The sequence below is a fragment of the Amaranthus tricolor genome, chromosome 8, assembly GCF_026212465.1.
Source record: "Amaranthus tricolor cultivar Red isolate AtriRed21 chromosome 8, ASM2621246v1, whole genome shotgun sequence".
Classification (NCBI taxonomy): domain Eukaryota; kingdom Viridiplantae; phylum Streptophyta; class Magnoliopsida; order Caryophyllales; family Amaranthaceae; genus Amaranthus; species Amaranthus tricolor.
Genome location: NC_080054.1, coordinates 31,239,595 through 31,260,822, shown reverse-complemented (window position 1 = coordinate 31,260,822; position 21,228 = coordinate 31,239,595). Strand labels below are relative to the sequence as shown.

The 21,228-nt window shown below is 33.1% G+C and overlaps 2 protein-coding genes across 2 annotated transcripts in view; one reads left to right on the top strand and one right to left on the bottom strand.

The window, feature by feature from the left end:
• Positions 1–1,487: 1,487 nt before the first annotated feature.
• LOC130820965 (pyruvate dehydrogenase E1 component subunit alpha, mitochondrial) lies at positions 1,488–8,209 on the bottom strand. Its single transcript, XM_057686538.1, has 8 exons — positions 7,377–8,209; positions 5,506–5,585; positions 4,495–4,572; positions 3,983–4,078; positions 3,830–3,901; positions 3,586–3,639; positions 3,398–3,463; positions 1,488–1,932 (listed from the first exon to the last, which is right to left on the bottom strand). The coding sequence occupies exons 1-8, from the start codon at positions 8,065–8,067 to the stop codon at positions 1,888–1,890; spliced, it is 1,182 nt and encodes a 393-aa protein (XP_057542521.1). The 5' UTR covers positions 8,068–8,209; the 3' UTR covers positions 1,488–1,887.
• Positions 8,210–11,528: 3,319 nt separating this feature from the next.
• LOC130821278 (DExH-box ATP-dependent RNA helicase DExH15 chloroplastic) overlaps positions 11,529–21,228 on the top strand; it is a 14,754-nt gene continuing 5,054 nt past the window's right edge. Inside the window, exons 1-12 of the mRNA XM_057686973.1 lie at positions 11,529–12,110; positions 12,545–12,720; positions 12,895–13,008; positions 15,203–15,311; positions 15,393–15,479; positions 16,168–16,286; positions 16,830–17,016; positions 17,131–17,730; positions 17,808–18,086; positions 19,495–19,701; positions 20,215–20,577; positions 20,740–20,976. Of these exons, the coding sequence (XP_057542956.1) occupies positions 11,655–12,110; positions 12,545–12,720; positions 12,895–13,008; positions 15,203–15,311; positions 15,393–15,479; positions 16,168–16,286; positions 16,830–17,016; positions 17,131–17,730; positions 17,808–18,086; positions 19,495–19,701; positions 20,215–20,577; positions 20,740–20,976 (2,934 nt within the window). The 5' untranslated portion in view covers positions 11,529–11,654. The remainder of the gene's footprint in view (positions 12,111–12,544; positions 12,721–12,894; positions 13,009–15,202; positions 15,312–15,392; positions 15,480–16,167; positions 16,287–16,829; positions 17,017–17,130; positions 17,731–17,807; positions 18,087–19,494; positions 19,702–20,214; positions 20,578–20,739; positions 20,977–21,228) is intronic.

Genomic DNA, 21,228 nt, shown 5'->3' with positions numbered 1-21,228 from the left:
ATTCCTCCAGTGCAACACGGATGCTCATCTTCATCGATCCAACAGAATAGGTCCAGTGCCAAAGAATTTGAGTGACATCAATGCGCGCCACATTGCGCTAAGAGACCAAAGGCATAAGTACTTACGACAGAGTATTTCGATCGACCAAGCAAATTCCCTACGACGCCTGATTATCTACCCTGGTTCCTATCGATCACTCATCGTTGGATGACTCCACGACATGCGATTGCTGTAGCCCAGTACGCACCCGCTGCACCTATGATGACTACATTCGTAAGTAGTATTTGCTTTATGAAATTAAATATTTATAATTCATTTTAATTATACAATAATTACAAACATTTATTTACTCTTGTTAAAGGCACAAGAAGTGGCTTTTGTGATCCGCACAAGTCAGGAGGTCCCTGTCAGGGAGATGGCACAGACTTTTCTTCGGCGTTTTCAGTTTAACAACTACATTCCTGATGTCGAGGAGCCCACTGTTCAACAGTCTGGTGAGGAGCCGAGTGCATCCCCACCGAGTCATTTAGATGAGCTAAATGTATCCTCATATCAACATGACGATGCAGGATCATCACAGGCACCTTGTGTGCAATACCAATCACCCCTTTGCCAGAGCGTCACACCACAGCCTCTTACTATTGTAAGAAGCGAACTAGGCCGTCACAATTAGATAAGATAGACAAGGAATGAAACTTATTACGTACGTTTTGTATATATTAAATTGTAAATAATATTTTATATGTATTTAATTGATATATATATATATATATATATATATATATATATATATATGTATGTATATATATATATATGTATGTATATATATATATATATATATATGTATATATATATGTATATATATGTATATATATATGTATATATATGTATATGTATATATATATATATGTATATGTATATATATATATATATATATATATATATATATGTATATGTATATATATATATATGTATATGTATATATATATATATGTATATATATATATATATATATATAACAATGGAGGATATGTTCAAAAACAAAGTGGAATTCAAGCAACTAATGGCCGCTGTTATTAACAGCGGGCAAATGCTGACTAGCGAAAATATAGTGTTTACTAATCGCCCGGACGCCCGCTATTAATAACAACGGCCTATTAGTTTCCTGACTTATTTTCCCACTGTTATTAACAGCGAATTTATCTTGACCATAACTTCGTATAAAAACTGCTTACTTTGGAAAATACTTTCAAAAGTTGATTGTTATTGGTTATATTTTTTTGCTTATATGTTTAAAATTTTCACAAAACAGTACTCTCAAAATGTAGAATTTGGGGTTTAAAACTAAAGAGACCTAAAACTGCAAGACCAAGTAATCCCATAGCTTAATCAGCACTTAAACTCTTCTTCACACTAATTCAACTCTAGGTTCAACAATTTCGTCAATTAAAAACCGAAAAAATGATACGTAACACCAAGAATCGAAAGGCTCATAAAATGAGGTTAAGGTAAAATATCAAGTAAAAGAAAAATAACACAATAATCAACCAGTTCTTTTGTGCCAGAAGCAATATTTTCGCTTCTTATTCGTATAACGGGAATTAGCATAGAGAAGTCAAACTTTGGACTTGGTATATAGTTGTGATCAAAGCAACATATCAAAAAAAAATTCTGAGCACACGTTAAGTTCTGCAAACGAATACATGTTATGAGTCCAAAGCTGTGTTGTTATCTACTGCAATTAGGTGGTTGCCTTGATCAATAAGAGCGAGGAAAACCTATACAACAATAGAAATAGCACACGCCAAAAAAAATTGGATCAAAACCTTTTATTTTGAGATTTCCATCTCGTCACTTTTTTATTTAAATTAGAAAATCAAGCTTTGCTCATGGTAGTGTAGTTCTGAGAACTTTTTTGTCGGGGCCGAATGACTGCAAAAGAAAATATTGGTCAATTAAAACAAGAGCTAATTAGATAAAAAAAAAATAAAAAAATAAAAACTAATTGATGAACATCAGCAATTCTAAGATAGACAACTTGCAAATTCACACTACCTAATTTTCAATACCAAGAAACTGTGCTTCTCTAGCTACAAGTAAACAGCAAAATACTTGATTTTGTGCAACCTTAATGATAATGGACAGCCTTACATAGATAGGATCTCACAACACAAAATTAGTCTCTAGTATACAGGCCATCTTAAAATCTCTTGAACAATGGAAACTAGAAACACAACTAGCAGATCTAGAGGAGGCTAGTGGCTCTTTGTAGAAGGTGGATGGCTTCTTTTAATCATCATGGTTGATGCCCAATATCAAGAGCATATTCCATGCCAGCCATTCGAGTTTGTTTATTACTTGAATGGCTTGTTATTAGATAAACTCGTAACCATGATATTTCAATTGTGTGCGCACTTCATAGTTATGTGAAGTTATGGATGGTGTCTGCTACAGAGAGTCAAAAGGAACATCTTTTGTTATCACTAACAAAAATAAGGTGCAAGAAAAACCGCATTTAAGGTCGTTCCAAATGATAGTATAGGCCGATATTTCATTTTTACGGTAACTACATCATCCCCATTGCCGCACCGCAACGGTGATCGTTATTGCCTTTTTGCACTATGAGCCCCACTCCTGCTCCTACCCAACCCCCCACCTCCACTCACGGCGACCTTTCCCCATGGCACCGAGTAATATTTGAGTTAAGGCAAAAGTAAGATCTAATGGAAAAGATGGAAACTTGAGTAACTTACAAGCCTTCAAATCATCAATTGAATATATCCCACAAAATCATTTAACATTTTAAATTAGAAATAGGCTTTTACAAGGGATCCATTCTACACTATTAGGATTCTAATATTTCAGTATTGTCACCGAGAAGGCACAAACCTAATATTTTCCAAGAAATTTATCCTGCCCACCACTCATAACCCAAACTTCTAGGATTATTCCATAGTATCACCAAATGTACATAGTATCTCATGATTCTTTTATTTCAATATCATTCTATACATTTAAGATCCTAATATTTCAGTATCACCAAGAAGGCAAGACCCTAATATTTTCAACATGAAAATTTATCCTATCAACCACTAGAGCTCATAACCCAAACATTTGCGATTTATCTATCTTATCACTGAAATATTCTGTAAATCTACTTTTAAGTAAAATATGCACTCTATCAAACCAATCTCCTCTCTTTGAAATAGCATTTGCTCCAAAGTATGTACACTATAAAGCTCAGGTTTTCATTAATATAAATTACTAGCAAAAAAGTGGTTATTGATGACACTTGAGGAAACATAACCATTTAAACATCAAAACATGTCAACAGTTTGTATGCCATTAAAAAAGACTGAATAATAATTCAAGGAAGAAAATATTTTAAGAAATTCACCTCTGCCCCGTAACCTTTCACATAGATATTTGTAAAAAGCTCAGAGGGATCCGGCATGGGACTCTCCTGAAATTACAAATCACAAATAGAAAACAAGTTAGGAACCATGAATCTCAAGAAAAATGAATAAAAGAAAGAGATGATGTTTATGTGGAACTGTGAAATACAACATAGAAGAAAATTCTTACTTTAGCCTTAGCAATAGCTTCGTCTACTTCTTTTCTAACCTCCTTTTCAATATCCTGAATCGTCAGATGCAAAAGAGAGAGTAAGTAAGAAAACGAGAACCCAAAATTTGTGGGAAATCGGAAATGACTAAAAGTCATAACTTCACCGCAAAAGTGTACTTTATTCATTAAACCCAAGATAGAAACATTAATACAACTTACATTGAAACATAATATCAAACTTATTAGTTATTACGAAGTTTACCTTCAACTCCTTTTCAGTGGCAATATCATGGGCTAATATCAGTTTCCTAACCCTCTCAATAGGATCACGTTCCTGTCATGAAACGCAAAATATACATTATAAATAGCCAAATGAAGTTTAGTTCTTTTCAGAAACATTAGACAGTTTGCTTACTTGTCTTATTCCAGATATCTCATCACGGGTTCGGTAAGTGCTTCCAGGATCAGACATGGAGTGTCCATGATACCTATAAGTGTCCATCTCAAGGATCTAAAGATAAAGAAAAGGTAAAAAGATTTTAAAATACATACCACACATAGTAAAAAATAGAAAGCACTAAGAATATTTCCTGTTTCCCAACTTAAAAATAATGAAAATAAGTTAATATATAGGTTTTTATAAGCAATAATGAGTTGTAAACATCAATACTTGCATACAACAAATATAATAGAGAATCGGTAAAATACAACTTCAAAGAATAAAAATAAAAACCATCAAGTACTATTCAATGTTATTAATAAAAATCAGTCTAACAATCACAATTTAGTATTGATAAATAAATTCAATCTAAAACAAATCAGATTAGGAGAACAAGGCATACAAAGCCTTGCATGTAACAAGAGTTGTAAGAAGCATAATCATAACAAGTCTCAGCATCATCAAGACAAACAAAGAGAAAAACTTACAATAGGCCCATTCTTCAAAACATATTCCTTAGCAAATCTGCAAGCTTGCTTCACGGCCAATACATCCATACCATCAACCTATAAAAATAAAGTTTCGAATTATATTGATTGCAAGTATCAGAATATGTACAAGAAATCTAATATAGATAGAAAACTAGAAATAACCAACACTAATTAGACATTATTCCACCCCAACAAAACATTTTCAGTGCAAAACAATTGTTCTTATGAAGCACAAGGTAAGGACAACATGTTAGCACCACCAAAGAATATGCTTAAATGAACTAAATGTTCTCATTCACTCACTCTAATTATAAAGAAAAGTTAAACTTTCTATTTCTATTAGTTCTATAACGTACTTTACACTTTCCCCATTTATCTATTTAGGCCCAACTTTTAAGTAATTCTTTCACTCTCAGTCCCCTATCCTCTTTAAGTCCATATTCCAAACTCCAAAGCCACAGTTATGGAGGGAGTAGAGCTCAGTACCCCTTACCAAACTACCTCTAATATAATTTTTTTCAAGCTGAGCCAAGGGTAACCGCCATGCTATCAACAAAATTTACATAAGTTCTTTGTCATGATAAGACTAGCGACGAAAACCAAAGACCCTAACAACTGTACAGCCAAAGCCTTATTCCCAACATATAGGGTCGGTAACATGAACAAAAACAAATCAACGTGAGAGATCATCTATCACAAAAATTACACTTAATCCCACCAATCTAATTATCTAATACTAACTTACAACTAAGAAAATAAAGTTTCAATGATCAGACACAATATTCTCATCCATTTGTTGCAATCCATCAACATTTGCTCACATAAATCCCAATTCATCGTATCAATCTTCACTTGTCATTTTTTGCAAACCTTTCCTTCTTCTATTAAAATTGATATATCATCTATAGTATTTGAGTAAGGAGTTAGAGCTACAGTATGTTGCTTTACAAAGTACAAATAAAATGGCCAACCAAATGCAAAATCCAAATTATAGCATAATAAGCATACCTTTAATCCAGGGACATAATCCCCACGTTTGTAATAAGCTGGGCTCTTTGCTGCCCTCCATTCTGCAGTTCCCATACCATCTAAAAAAGAAAATGTAAGTCATGAATCAATTAACATCACCCATAAAATTGGTTAGAATGGTCCCCAATCACATTCAACAACTCACCCAATTAGACACAAATCAGTAGTGAATGATGTTCTCATCACATCAGCAGTGGCAACAAAGATGCAACTGAATCCTTCAATCTCAAAAAAATAGCACCTTTCTTCACTACTACAATTAAACATTAGCATCCCATGTCCTTGGGAGTATAAAGTTTTCCTTTTTTTTCATGTGAGTGAGGATAAAAAATTTCACCAAAATCAATTCAATGATAACAACCTTTCATATTTCCCATGATGCAACCCAAAACCTTCCAAAAATCTCCAATGAACTAAGACACTCCAACTGCCCCCATGAAAATTAATTTGCAACAGCATAAAATTGCATAACGATTAAGAAATGGTGCAGCAAAATCAGCTAATGAGGATAAGATTAAAAGTGAGAGAAAATGAAAAAAAATATGTGGATAAGTAAAATGGTGGGGACATTATATGAAATAATGGTAAAAGAGGCAGACCAAGCTAGAAATCACATCATTGCTCATTCCATGGCATACATTGTCAATGAGGATGAAAAAATCAAATATGGGGTTGCAACATGACCGCCTTGAACAAGTCGTTGAGTGCAGCAAACATCAATAGCACTTTGATATAGTGTGCTCGAACAAGCACATGCATTTAGGGACCTAATGACGCATTTCTTTGATTGTTGATTTCTTTGGTGACACATATTGTGCTTGTGCTAGGGTTCTAATACTTATTTAGGAGGCTGAATACAAGAGAAAATAAGTTTAGGAGAGCCGAGAGTGTCTTTCTTGTATTAGCATGTGTGAACATCGTTAAAGGAGGGAACTTTGAGTTTAATAATGTGAGATCAAGAATTGTAAGTGGTGGAACATAATCCCAATAGAGGGAAGGTGTCCAAGACACCATATATGTTGTTTGTGATTTGTTCATCAAAGCATTGATGTTTTTGCTTTTGTGTCCAAGTGTCCAAGACACCATTTATGTTGCGTGCTTTATTCAACTAAGTATTGATCTTTTTGCCTCTGTATATCCATACTTTGTTTCTATACCTTCTTCTACACCTCTTTTCACCACTGGAGGGTCCAAGATCCTTTTCTTTCACAGTATTTCTTTTCTAATTCAAGAAACACTTAACCTTGAACAGCTAATAAGTCCATTCTATCATGCAGTAAAACAAATATTTTATCTAAATGCTGCTCAGAAACCAACATCACATCAAAAAATCTTTTCCTACCAACACACCTCAAGAACTTAACATTACAGTGAAATTACTCGTATTTTCTAAGCAAAGCAACATAAAAAACCAACATCACATTGAAACAACTAATCTTTTTGCAGCAGCACACCTCAAAAAACAACATCAAATTGGGAAAGCTAATTATTTAGCAGTGAAGTACCTCTTAGCCAATAACACATCAAAAAAAAAAAAAAAAAAACGTTCCTGTCATATGAACATGCCTAAAAACCAATTTTTGTAAGCAAATCACCTCAAAACCCAACATCTAATCAAGACACAAATCCTTTTGAACCAACACAGCACAAAACAAACCAATTCAATAACCTACAAGTTCATCAGAAATACAAACTAATATAAAATTCCAAGAAAGTTCATATAGGAGTGAGAGTATTTCTTAAATATCAAATTTTAAAATATTAAAATTTACATTGAAATATGAAAAAGCAAAATGGAAAGAGCAAAAAAAAACGGTGGGGAATAGCAAAAAAAACCATATCAAACTTACAATGATTATTCTCACAAACAAGAATAGCAGGCAAATCCCAAAGCGCAGCCATATTCAAAGCCTCAAACAATTGTCCTTGATTAGCAGCACCATCTCCATACAATGAAAAACTCACATTCTCCTCTTTATTATACTTATGAGCAAAAGCAAGTCCAATCCCCAATGGAACTTGAGCACCAACAATTCCATGTCCACCAAAAAACCCAGAATCCTTTTTATAAAAATGCATCGACCCACCTTTTCCTCTCGAACACCCATCTTGTCTTCCCATCAATTCCGCAAACGCACCAAGAAGAGTCCCACCACGAGCAAGATAAATACAATGATCTCTATACGCTGTAATTACACTATCTTTCTTCGTGATTGCGGATTCCATACCAACCGCGACAGCTTCTTGACCATCATAAAGATGGCAAAAACCTCTAATTAATTTCGCTTTGTAAAGAGAATCGGATGCGATCTCCATACGACGCATAAGAGCCATATCACGGAAGAATTTCATGAGTTCGGAGGGCGATGTATCGATTGAGCGAGATGGGGGTTCGATTATGTGGGATTTGTAGGGGATGCTGGTTTCGATTGTTAGAGTTTTGGAGGAATCGGTGGAGAAGGGATGTGGGGAATGGGTTGTGAAGGGGCGGAGGATGGTATTTATGGTTTTGGGCTTGGTTAGGTGGTGAAGAAGCGCCATTGTTGAATGGATTTACAGAGAAAGAAAAGAGAGAGGGAATGGAATTTAGTTTGGGGTTCAATTGAAGAGGGAATATATGAATGAAGAATGAAAAGGTAAACAGAATGACACTGCACGAGTTCACCGTGCACGATTGAATTTTCCATTGTTAGGGCAAATATAATGAGCAAATAAACGTTGTTTTTAGGGAAATTTTATATTTAAAATACGCTTTAAGCTGGGGCAAAAATAATAACTAAACTTTATAAATAATACTTTTTAATTTTTTTTTTCAATTTTTTTTTCTCTTCCTTCATAAAACTTTTCATCTTTCTCTCTCAAATTCCATTTGTGATTTTCTATATCCATCTTCCTCTCTCAAATTTCATTGTTGTTTATTTTCTTCAACATTTGCAAAACCATCAAAGTTATGTATTTATATTTCATCATTTTCGTTTAAAGCTTTCATTTTCATTTTTTTTGGGTTGATTGTGTTATATATTAGTTGAATTTACAATTTTTTGATTTTTTTAAAAATTAAGTTTCATCAATTGTGTAAATAGTGATGTTGAAGAAAATATTACTGTTTGAGGGAAATTAATAAAAGCAAATTTGTGGTTATAACATAATATATTGAGAGTTATAACATAATATATTTGTAATTATAACATAATATATTTAGGGTTATAACCATAATATATTTGGAGTTATAACATAATATGATTGGGGTTATAACAAAATATATATATAATTGCGGTTATAAAGTAATAGATTTGGGTTTATAAAAGTATATATTTGTGATATAATACTACAAAATTGATATTATAATAATACAAGCAAATATATTATGTTATAAAACCTCAAATATATTAAGTTTTAATTCCAAATATATTGAGTTATAACTCCAAATATATTATGTTATAATGACAAATATATCCTGTTATAACCCCAAATACATTATATTGAAACCCCAAATATATTATGTTATAATTCAAAATATATTATTTTAATCCGAAATCATAAAAATTAGCCATAATTGTCATCTTCAACATTACTGTTTTCCACCATTGATAAACTTTAATCTTTTTTAAAAAAATAAAAAAATTTAATTTATTACTAAGTGATGTTTTATTTTGCTTGGGAATAAGTAGTTAATCATAAAACTTTTCATCTTCCAAAAAAGAAAGCAGTTTTCTACATATTTTTTTTAAAAAAATAGTTTTTTTTAAATTAAGATATTTACCAAAGAAGGAATGTGGGTTGAGCTCTTAAGAGCCGTCTTTAGAAAAAAAGGTCTCTCAAGAGAGAGCCTATTCTATGAATTATCGACTTTTTCGTGTGGTAGATAAATGTTTTTTTAATCCACGGTGGTGATCTTAAGTTTCCAACTTTTCCCCTTGATAGACAAAAGGGGAGTATTATTAAAAATTTTACACTATTTTTTCTAAACATAATTACCCTTTTTCAAAAAAAATAGACGTAATCGGTTCGAAATAAGTACTTAATTTAACAAAAAATTTAACATTTTTTTTATCACAAGAAAACGTTATAAGCTCAATGTCACCACGTGAATTTATTGTCTACCACCCAAAAAAGCCAAAAACTTAGGGTTACCATGTAGAAATTTGCATTGATTATATTTTTGACAAATTTTTTATTAAGACCATCCCACGATGAGATGGCTTAATATGGGCTAACCCAACTTTTTTTTCTTATAAAATTAATTAGAAAAAACAAATTTTATTTGTTTTTTTCTCTTGTATGAGTCCGTCTCACCATGAGACGAGTCAATAAAAAAAGTCCATTATGCTAAAAGTTTCTGTTATTGGGCTATTTGACCCAAGTATGGGTGCGTCTTACGGTGAGACCGTCTCATACAATATTTTGTGTAAATGATTATGGTTGTTTGTATGGGTCCATCTCACTATAATGAGACAATCTCGTACAAGACCTGATCATGTTACTTTTTTCTCTTGATTGCTCTTAATAAAAGTGAATAAACCTAATCTTAAACCCGGACATAAAGAGGCTTATTTTGAAAATTAAAATTTCTTGAAATTTATTTTGAATTTTTTTAAAAAAGTTTATTTTATTCGATTTTCCCCAAGTTATGCTCCATCAAGAATTTCCTACACAAAAACTTGCGAATTGAGACCGTCTTTATGGATCGATCCAAAAGCCACAAATTGAAAAATAAAAAGTTCTTAAATTTCATAAATTAAAGAATTAAAATACAATTTTGACCTTAAAGGTATTAATTTTGACTTTAATGTATCAATTTCAACCTAAAGTAAGCCATAAATAGATCAATTAAAAATTAAAATTTAAATTTTGACATTAAACTGATTAATTTCTACTTACAAATCTATAACCTTAAATCAATCAATTATTTTAAAATCTTTTATTTCAACGTTAAAGTGATCAATTCGGACTTTAAAGTGATAATCAAACTATCAGTTATAATTTTTTTTTAAAATCAATAAATAATATCAATTTTAATCTAAAAGTGATTAATTTTGACTTTAAAGTTATCAATATATATATAATGATCAATTAGATGGTCAGTTATAACTTATAAAAGAAATCAATTTTGATCTTAAAAGTATTAATTATGATATTAAATGGATCAATTACTGATCATGTATCAGAAAAAAAAAACTTAAGACCATTAGACTATTAATCTTACGGCCCGTTTGGTACATGGTATTAGAGGGCGGTAATGGTAATAAAATTAAGTAAAAAAATTTGGTTGTTTGGATGCCTTTAATAAGTAATGGATGGTAATAAAATAAGGTGATGAAATTACCAAAAACGGTCATTTTTATTACCATCAAACAACCTGGTATTAGGCTGTAATGGTAATGAAGTATTACTTTGGTAATAAAATAATGTAATGTTGTTTTGAGCTGAAGAAAAAAAAAATAATGAAGAAAAAAAAGGTAATGTATGTAATTATCCAAAAAAAAATATTATTATTAAAAAAGAATCATTTAATAGAATAATTTAGATATAATAATGCTTTTAGATACATATATACAATGATGAAACTAAAAGTCATTACAATTTTTTATTACTAACAACCAAATGCAATCAATGGAATATTATCTTCCATTACCATTCTTTAGTCATGCAACATTTCATTTCCATTACTTCATTAACATCAACCAAACGGGCATTTTTGAGCCCATTGAGCCATGAAAGTTAAAGGTCGATACATATCTTGCGCGCTTGCCGCTGATATGCCACAAAGTTAAAGGTAGCAATTCACTGTTTAATGCATTAATGCTCTCAAATGTTTAGGGCAAATTATAAAGACAACAATCAACATTTAATAAGTGTAGAAACGTCAAATTGGCTACTAAAACGGAAATTAACAAAAATTTAACGAAAAATATTAGACAGTTAGATAAAGCATAAACTAGATATTTCTACGTGGAAAAATCTTACACAAATATTGGCATTTCATAAACGATGAATGCTATCATGTGTAAATTCCTAAAACAAAAAAAAAGAAAAAAAGAAACATTTTCGATGATTTGTAAATTTGAGATTAAGATATTATCGGCGGGTTTCAGCAAGGGAGTTAACTCAGCAACATCTCCCGCGCCATGAACACACTCCTACTCCCTCTTTCTCTCTCCTCCTTCACACTTCTTTTTCCTCATTCATCCTCAACTCTCAAATTCCCAAAATTAGGGTTGTATTCTCTCAATTTACCTCGCAATTCTCAATTTCAAACACTCTACAACTCATCAAAATCACTCTCTTCCGTTGAAAACCAACTTTCCGACGCCGAAGAAGATGAATTCGACGACGACGATGATGAAGCTGCTGAGGAATACGACGAAGATTCCGGAGACGCTACGGAAATTTCCGGCGAATTGGAGGAAGAAGATGAATTAGAAATTCAAGATGAGGAGTTAATTGCGTCGTCGTGGAGTACTAATGATACAAAATTACAAAGAGTTCAGAAATTTTGTGATGAAGTTAGAGAATTTGGTGCTGGAATTATTGACGTCAATGAACTTACGTCCATATATGATTTCCGAGTTGATAAATTTCAGGTTCGATTCAGTATCAAATTAAGTTCAGTTTTTACGTTGTTGATTGATTTTACGATTTCTGAATTGATGACATTTAGGTTTAATTTGGCTGATTTTTTTAGTATCAACTTCACTTCAGAATTTTGTATTTTGTTGATTGATTTATGATAAATTTCAGGTTCGATTAACTATAAAATTAAGTTCAGAATTTTTTGCTTTGTTGATTGATTTTACAATTTCCGAATTGATAAATTTTAGGTTTAATTTGGCGGATTTTTTAAGAATCAAATTCACTTCAGAATCTTGTATTTTGTTGAGATTTATGATCTCTGAACTTAGGTTTAGTTGAATTGATTTTCTTAAGTATTCAATTTATTTGAGGATTTGTTTCTCGTCATAACTTAAAAATTTGCAGCACTAAATTATGTTTTTTTATGTATCTTTTTGAAGTACAGAGATTGGCGATAAAAGCATTTTTAAGAGGTTCTTCTGTGGTAGTTTCTGCGCCGACAAGTAGTGGCAAGACTTTGATAGCCGAGGCAGCGGCAGTTGCCACAGTTGCTAGAGGAAAGCGGCTGTTTTATACAACTCCGCTTAAAGCATTGTCAAACCAGAAATTTCGCGAATTTCGGTATGTACTTTGTGTTCTCGTATTTGAGAATTTGTTTTAGTTTACATAATTTTGGTATTTGATTGTTTATTTGAGGAAAAAAAATACTAATAAAACTAAATCGATATCAACACACATAAATAGCGAAAGCTAATGTTATAGGCTATGTAATGTTTGTTTGGACGTGATTTTTAGGGATACATTTGGAGATAGTAATGTCGGCCTTTTGACCGGAGATTCTGCTATTAATAAAGATGCTCAAGTTTTGATCATGACCACAGAAATTTTACGGAACATGTTGTATCAAAGGTACCTATTTTCTTTAATAACCGCATAGTATATGTTTTAGTTCCTTTAGTTTTGGCCTAGCCAATTTGCTGATGTTATGACTATAAAATTGGATTGTTGCTGATTTAGCTGGTCACTTTGAGATACATGAGTTCACAAACCAGAGGGAGATACATGAGCTCACTTTGCTGATTTAACAGGCCAATTTTCCATTAAGTAGAAAAGCACCTTAGGTTTTAAGTTATAATTTTGTATTACCTTAATAATGGTCTTGGTATTTGATAACACACGAAAAAGCTGATTGAAATGTGTAATTGGAAGATTCGATAAACACGGTCGTTGTTTGTGAGTGATGACCTCCATTTGATCGATGAGAGTCGGATTATTTGTACACCTTTTTTAATCTTAGCTTTAGCAAACACTTTCTATGAGCAATTGATATTGAATTCACATGTATTTTTAATAGCTATTTACAAATTTGAAAACGCTAGAGCTCATTTGACAAAACGTTTAAGAGCTAACCTTCTCTACTTCAAAGATTTCCTTGAGATCTTCCTTTGTTGTGTGTCTTGGTGGTAGTAAAATTTGAATGCTCTATAAGATGCACTTTGGACAAGGAAACAAATAATAAGTAATATATGATGTTTCTGGGTTCATTAAGTAAATGAAATGGTGGACCCAGGAGTCCAGGAAATGCTCACTAGGATTAGTTTTCCACAAAAAGGATAAAAAAACCCACACACAATCTTTGATTTTAAGGACAAGAAACAGAAACAAAATAAAAAATTTGTTCACTGATGAAGAAAAATTAAGTTCCCTCAAGACAGAAATTCATCCCGTCAAGCCTTAAGGATACAAGCTTAAGCTTCCCATATATCTTTTTATCTTAGTCTTTTCTATTACAAGTTGATCTATTTGCTATATACATAGGCAATAATTAAAGGCCTAAAACTGTGAATAGCCTCTAATTTGGCCTTTAGAAATCACAAATTCTCAATGGATTACTAAGGTAAGATTACGTACATTAATGAAATCAACATTTCATTACCCTAATACCAAAAAGTGGCAACAACCTAGCCAATGCCACTATTCCATACAAAGATTAACACTGTTATTAGCAAAAACAGAGTTGATTCAGAAATTCATAGAGGCTCAATAACCTTGGCATTAGGAAGTTTATGCTAGATGGCTATGGAACATGGCTGTAGCACTTCATGCCCATGACTGTAGCACTAGAACACTGCTCCTTTAGTTTTCTTCTGATTTTTATAAATAAAAATGAGGTCACAGACTGATATGCATCCGTTTTCTTTCTGTTTTAGCGTCCGAATTTCTGCTTCACTCTGTAGCTAGTCAGAATTGTGACTTGTGAGTGAAACACATAGCACATCCACATTCCGCACGTCACAGAGTACAGTTGCAGAACTTCTTTAAGACTTCATCGCTTCACAAATCAACTTCATGACCTCCAAATCAAAACATAAGCTGTTAGAACATCTCAAACTGACGGAAAGGCAAAGGAAATTCAACCAATCTTACACATGCAGGGAGCCAAAAATTCACCTTTTTGAACCTTATATTTGATCATTCTTGAACCCTATATCTGATCATTATTGAAAAAAGAGTCGAAATGGCCTTCTAGCCTCCAGGTTACTTCTATAAAATATACTGCCTCATATATACTTCATATATGCCCTAAACTCGCTTTATTTCAAGCGTTGTAGGAGTTTATGGTTCAGATGCCTCTTCTGTCTTCCCCTAATCACCTAAGACTAATGAATATGCTTATAAAAAAGGTTGTAATTTATATATCCAGGACTTCTGGTCAATAACTTAAAGTTGAAAAGTCAAGTGTCTTGTCATATCCTCTCTATGGCACTATCTGACATTTACAGTGAAGAGTTAGAGCAACATAGTTACTTTGTGCATTTAAGATTAGTGAATCAAAATTTAAGGTTTGTGAGCCACATTTCACCACTAAGGTATCATCAATAAAGTGTTTTTGTTTTATCCATGTCTAATTGTACATACAAATGCTATGAGGGGATTACACTCTGGATGTGGCTGATAGTGCCAGTATCTTGGTTATAATCTTTGCTCTGAAGATAGGAAAGTGTTGTTTCTTGGTGGCTGCTTGCACATTATGTGATTTATACTACCCTGAACCCTTGCAGATTTTTTAGTCTTTTGACATCTTCTAGCTCTTATCGTGCAGTGTTGGAGTTGTTTCTTCTGGAAGCGGACTATTTGATGTTGATGTGATTGTTTTGGATGAAGTACATTATTTAAGTGACATATCTCGTGGTACTGTTTGGGAGGAGACAGTATGTTGATTTTCCCGCTGCAAATTTGATTTTTGTTTCTTAAAATTTGGTGCCATACTTACTATCTCTGTTTTATATTAGGTCATTTATTGCCCAAAAGAAGTACAACTTATCTGTTTGTCAGCAACTGTTGCAAATCCAGATGAGTTAGCTGGTTGGATTGGACAGGTATTATTGTTGGTGTATGATGAAATCACTGTGGATAATTGGCTAGTTGTATTACTTGCCTACTCTTTAGGTTTACATTTTTATTGAAGCATAGCCTTGTTTCTTTATTTTGCTAATGCTAGAAGAATAAACTTAAATATACTTCATTGGTTCTTTTTACTAGCAACATTTCTTTTTTGGGCTTTATGTTCTTTCTTTTTCTCTCCTCGTCACATGGCCCATGGGCTACTATTTATATCTCACTTCTCCTTAATTTTCCTTGAGCTTTTGATGGAAAATAAAAATAAGTTCTTAAATATTGAATTAAATATTGGACGTTGATAGCATCAAAAAATTAGTAAGCGAAAAATGTCAATGTGATGGAGAGAATAGATGCAACTTTAGATTGTAAAAACACAAGAACAATACTTTGAGAAATCCATTAAATTCAAACTTTCGGTCCCTTGTATGAATTTATCTTAATTATTTGTTCCTAATTTGACTTATTATTCCTGAAGCTTATTTCTTAAGATGAAAATAATGTATCCATCATTTAAATAACTTTATAAATGGATTTGAAAGCCAGTTGAAGGATTTCAATTGCATAGATGATCCACACATATTTACAGTTGCAGACATTTTAACAGCTTATGCCCCTTTATTTTTAGCTAGAATTTGTAGCCTGATATCATATTTGCTTCCTGTGTAGATTCATGGTAAAACAGAATTGGTAACATCGTCGAAACGACCTGTACCATTGACTTGGCATTTTTCTACCAACACATCTTTGCTTCCTCTTCTTGATGAGAAAGGGACAAGTATGAACAGGTAATCTAATTTAGCAGTTCTTTGAATTACAATCGTATGTTCATGTTCATTATTTTTTTTTGGGGTAAGCTAGAGAATCCTTACATGTAAGTGAGGATTGGGAATCAATCCTTCGTGTATGTGGTGAGAATCGAATTGTCATAAGGGTGAAACGGAAAACACACAACCACTACGCTAACACATGATTCTCCTCATATTCATAATTTTTTTATTTCTTGAAATGCTCCTCATATTCATTATTTATATTAATATTTAAAGAAATTGAAACGTAAGTAATGTCATTAGCGGTGTACTTTTGTATGCTGAGTTGCTTGATGAAAGAAAAATTGTGAAGAATAAGAGCTATTCGACTTGGCTGGACATAATGTAAAACCTGTCTTTTGTGAGCTCCTGAAGATTAGCGTAGCTGCTTTACTGATTACAATCTATTTCTGAGTTTTTTCATCTCACAAATATCTGATTTTTTTCTACATCTGCTAGTAGTTTTGGCATCTGGAAGTGGTCCGAAGCCTTGTCTTTTTACTGATACTCTGTCTTGAACAGGAGACTTTCCCTCAACTATCTACGCCTTTATGCTTCAGCGGAGAAATCTCACAAACATGAGGGATCTAGACGAAGAAATTCTAGAAGGCACAAAGATGATAGTGATTTGATCTATGAGGAGTATGGTAGCATGTCAGGACAATCATCTCTGTCAAGAAATGACATAAATATGATCCGTCGTTCATTAGTATGGCATTCTAGCCAATATTCTTTTCTGTTCATCTAACTCAATGATTATTGCCTTTTCTCCTTTCCTGACTACTAAAGATGAAATAAGTGTAGAAATTCTTTGATGCTTTAGGTTCCTCAAGTTGAAGATACATTGGAACATCTTAAAGTAAGGGATATGCTGCCTGCAATTTGGTTTATTTTTAGCAGAAAAGGTTGTGATGCTGCTGTTCAGTACCTTGAAGATTCCAAGCTTCTAGATGATTGTGAGAAGGTTGAGGTAGAACTGGCCCTGAAACGATTCCGTATTCAGTATCCTGATGCTGTCAGAGAATCTGCTGTGAAGGGTCTTCTACGGGGTGTTGCTGCACATCACGCTGGTTGTCTGCCCCTGTGGAAGTCATTTATAGAAGAACTTTTCCAGCGAGGTCTCATCAAGGTTGTTTTTGCCACAGAAACACTTGCTGCAGGGATCAATATGCCTGCTAGGACAGCTGTTATTGCATCTCTCAGCAAAAGGAGTGAAGCTGGACGTGTTCAGTTAAGATCTAATGAGCTGCTTCAGATGGCAGGCCGTGCCGGACGTAGAGGTATAGATGATAGGGGTCATGTAGTGCTTATTCAGAGTCCCTATGAAGGTGCTGAAGAATGCTGCGAGCTTCTATTTTCTGGTGTGGAACCTCTTGTTTCACAGTTTACTGCTTCCTATGGAATGGTTTTGAATCTTCTTGGGGTATGTTCCTGCTACCATCTATTACACTTTGGCTACCTCTTCTTTCTTGCTGAAAATAATGGTGGAGCCTTTCACAGAGTGCAAAAGTTACTCGGGGTTCAAATGAAGCAGATGGCACCAGGATTTCTCAAGCGGGGCGATCTTTGGAAGAAGCGAGGAAATTAGTGGAGAAAAGTTTTGGAAACTACTTGGGAAGCAATGTAATGCTTGCATCAAAAGAGGAGCTTGGTAGAGTTCAAAAGGAAATAGAATTATTAAGTGCAGAAGTCAGTGATGATGCCTTTGATAGGAAAATCAGGAAAATTTTGTCAGAATCAGCCTACAAAGAGATTGCTGATTTGCAAGAAGAATTAAGAGTATGTGCTCCACTATTCTTCTTTACTAGCTACCAAAATGGTAAAATGGCCAAATGGGCTTAAAACACTTAATGTTATTGTGAAGAGTCCAAAAGGACCCCTTTTTTCTTTTTCCTGTTAGGATCTAGTATTTGCTAATACTAATTAGCTTGATCTAGTCATCATAGTGCAAAAATGCGTAATGGTCGCGATTGCAGTATACGAACAATGGTGCAATAACGGGAGTGATGTGGTCATTATAACACCTAAATATTGGTCAAAAGTATGAGATAGCCCTTGATATGACCCAAAATGCGGATTTTTAACAACTCTAGCACGTGAAATATCGGTTTTTTTTTTTTTGGAAAACTTTTACAATGCGGCTGATGTAATGTGATGCGGCCTTTTTTGCACCAAGGAGTATGGACTCACCACTGTTGAGCTCTGAGTTCTAATCATTAAGGGTAGCAAGTATAAAAAAAGAAAATCATCTGTTTGAGTGAAAAGATAAATTTACAAAGGATGCTCCCCATATATATATATATAGGGTCAAGTTCCAGTGAGAACTAAGCTTATATGAGAACCATGAGAACCAATCTTTCCGATAAAAATGTGTTACTTTTAGACAAAAAAAATATTACTTTTGTTTTTTTAAAAATTTGGTACTTGATAGCAAAAAAGTGTTACTTTCAGAAAAAAATATAAATACAAAGTAACACTTTTTTTTGCGGAAAGTAGCACCTTTTTATGTTAAAAGTAACACCTTATTGTGAGTTTTTTTTCAGAACTTTTTTTCTTAAAGTAACGCTTTTTTGCCTAAAAGTGTCATCTTTTTTTTTTCAAATAAAGTAATACGTTTTTGCCTAAAAGTAACTCCTTTTTAGTAAAAAAGTAACACTTTTTTGTCAGGAAGATTGGTTTTCATGGTTCTTATATAAGGATGGTTCTCACCTGAACTTCTTCATATATATATATATATATGTATATATATATATACATATACACATATATATATATATATATATATATATATATATATATATATATATATATATATATATATATATATATATATATATATGAGTGATTTTTAATGGCAGTCGAATAGCATATCAGGATATTCAGCTAAAATTCTGCTGTAACAATAAGAAAGCAATGTGGTACTGTATAGAGCTTTTGTTTCCTTATTTCTTGCTGATGGGATTCCGAAACTGGAAATGATTCATACAATATAGAGTTAATAGAAAATGACAGCTCAATTACTGTAATGTTAATACTAAAATTTAAATGCTCTCTTCCTCAACTTTATTGATTGCAGTGGTTTATTTCTTCTCATCCAGAATCCTATTACATACATTTTTTTTAGCCTTCCTATTGCATACATTTTAGATGTACAATATAATGCTTAAATTTACTTTGTTATTCTCAGGAAGAAAAACGTCTCAGATTTGAATTTCGACGAAGGATGGAATTGGAGAGGATGTCTTCTATGAAGCCTCTATTGAAGGAATTGGGCAACGGGAACTTACCTTTTTTGTGTCTTGAATATAAGGATACTAATGGTGTTGAGCACTCAATTGTCGTTGTGTACTTGGCAGAGGTCAACTCACTTGATGGATTGAAAATAAAGAATCTTGTAAGTATCAATGCTTCTTACTTAGCTACGACATCATGTGTCGCTCTTGAATTCTTTGCGTTATAGCTTCCCCCTTAAAGCATTTACATATGTGTTGAGGTGGTTCCCAAATATTTGTTTGAACTGATTTACTTCCCTCCTGTTGAAGCCAAGATGAAATAGTGTATTGAAATTAAGTATCACGAAGATAGTGTAGCATGTCGTCAAGAATCATAATCTCTTAATGAAATGTTCTTACTTTGTTACTAAAATCTAACAATTTTCCAACTTCTAACATTTTATCTTTAGTACTGGTTGTTACATCTATTCCAATTTTATAAACTTTGATGCATATCTTATTCCCGTGAACCATTTGAATGAAAGGGATTCCTTGGGCTGATGCATTTTTCTGGATTTGATGCCCTCATAGTCACAGGATTAAGCTGCTTGGATCACTTGACTTGGATTATTTCTGGCACCTCTGTTGCTAATTAATCAGCTTGATTGTAAAATTTTATCTTTTCCGTCGAACAGGTTCAGGATAATGTCTTTAAGTCAAACATAGTGGAAACAGAACCACATACTGGTGCTTCTGAAAGACTTCAATTTTTCGAGCCTTCTTATCATGTGGCTCTTGGATCAGACAATTCTTGGTATCTTTTCACTGAAAAGTGGATCAAAACAGTATACAAAAGGGGCTTTCCAAATATGGCCTTAAATGAAGGTGATCCTTTGCCAAGGGAAATCATGTCCATGCATCTTGACAAGGAAGGAATGGAGTGGTCCAGACTTACTGATTCTGAGCTAGGAGGTTTATGGCATATGGAAGGATCTTTGGAGACATGGTCTTGGAGTTTAAACATTCCTATGTTGAGTAGCTTATCAGAAGAAGATAAGGTGATCAATCATTTTAGCTGATCCTTATTTTTTTCTTTGGCCTTTAATTTTGACAGATATTCTGGAGATTCATTTGTGGCAGTCTGCTTCTTGCTACTTGTTTTTCTTATCTATGTTGAGCTTCGCCTGAGACAATATTTTCAATGGTGTCTTCTGTGGTAGGCATCACACATGTCTGCTGCACAGCTTGAGGCAGTAGAATGCTACAGAAAACAAAGGAATAAAGTTTCACACTTGAAGAAAAAGATAACTCGTACAGAAGGCTTTAAAGAATACAAGAAAATGGTTGATCTGGGAAAGTTAATTGTTGGAAAGATTAGGCGCCTGAAGAGCAGAGAAAACCGTTTGGTTGATCGAATTGAGCGGATTGAACCTTCAGGATGGAAGGAATTTATACAGGTAATGAGATAAACTTTTTTTAATATGGTGTTAAAATGGCTTTTAATTTCTCAGCAGTTGAGACTTTAGCTCAAAATTTTGTTTCAATATGTGGTTCAATTACTTGACATTGCATTATGAAGTTCAACTCCTGTTCTTTAAACTAGTCTATCGTCCTGGATATCTGCCAGACACTTATATTTTTTAGATTCTTGTTTATGGAGCTGTGCTAAAGATGGGAAACCATACCCTTGCTTAGCCTCTTATTTTTAT

Excerpts from the sequence above, each read along its gene's own strand:
- LOC130820965 (XM_057686538.1), bottom strand. The coding sequence starts at position 8,067 with ATGGCGCTTCTTCACCACCTAACCAAGCCCAAAACCATAAATACCATC. Across the intron at positions 4,079-4,494 it reads TTTTGAAGAATGGGCCTATT|ATCCTTGAGATGGACACTTA; the intron begins GTAAGTTTTTCT and ends CTTTATCTTTAG. Across the intron at positions 3,640-3,829 it reads CCACTGAAAAGGAGTTGAAG|GATATTGAAAAGGAGGTTAG; the intron begins GTAAACTTCGTA and ends CTGACGATTCAG.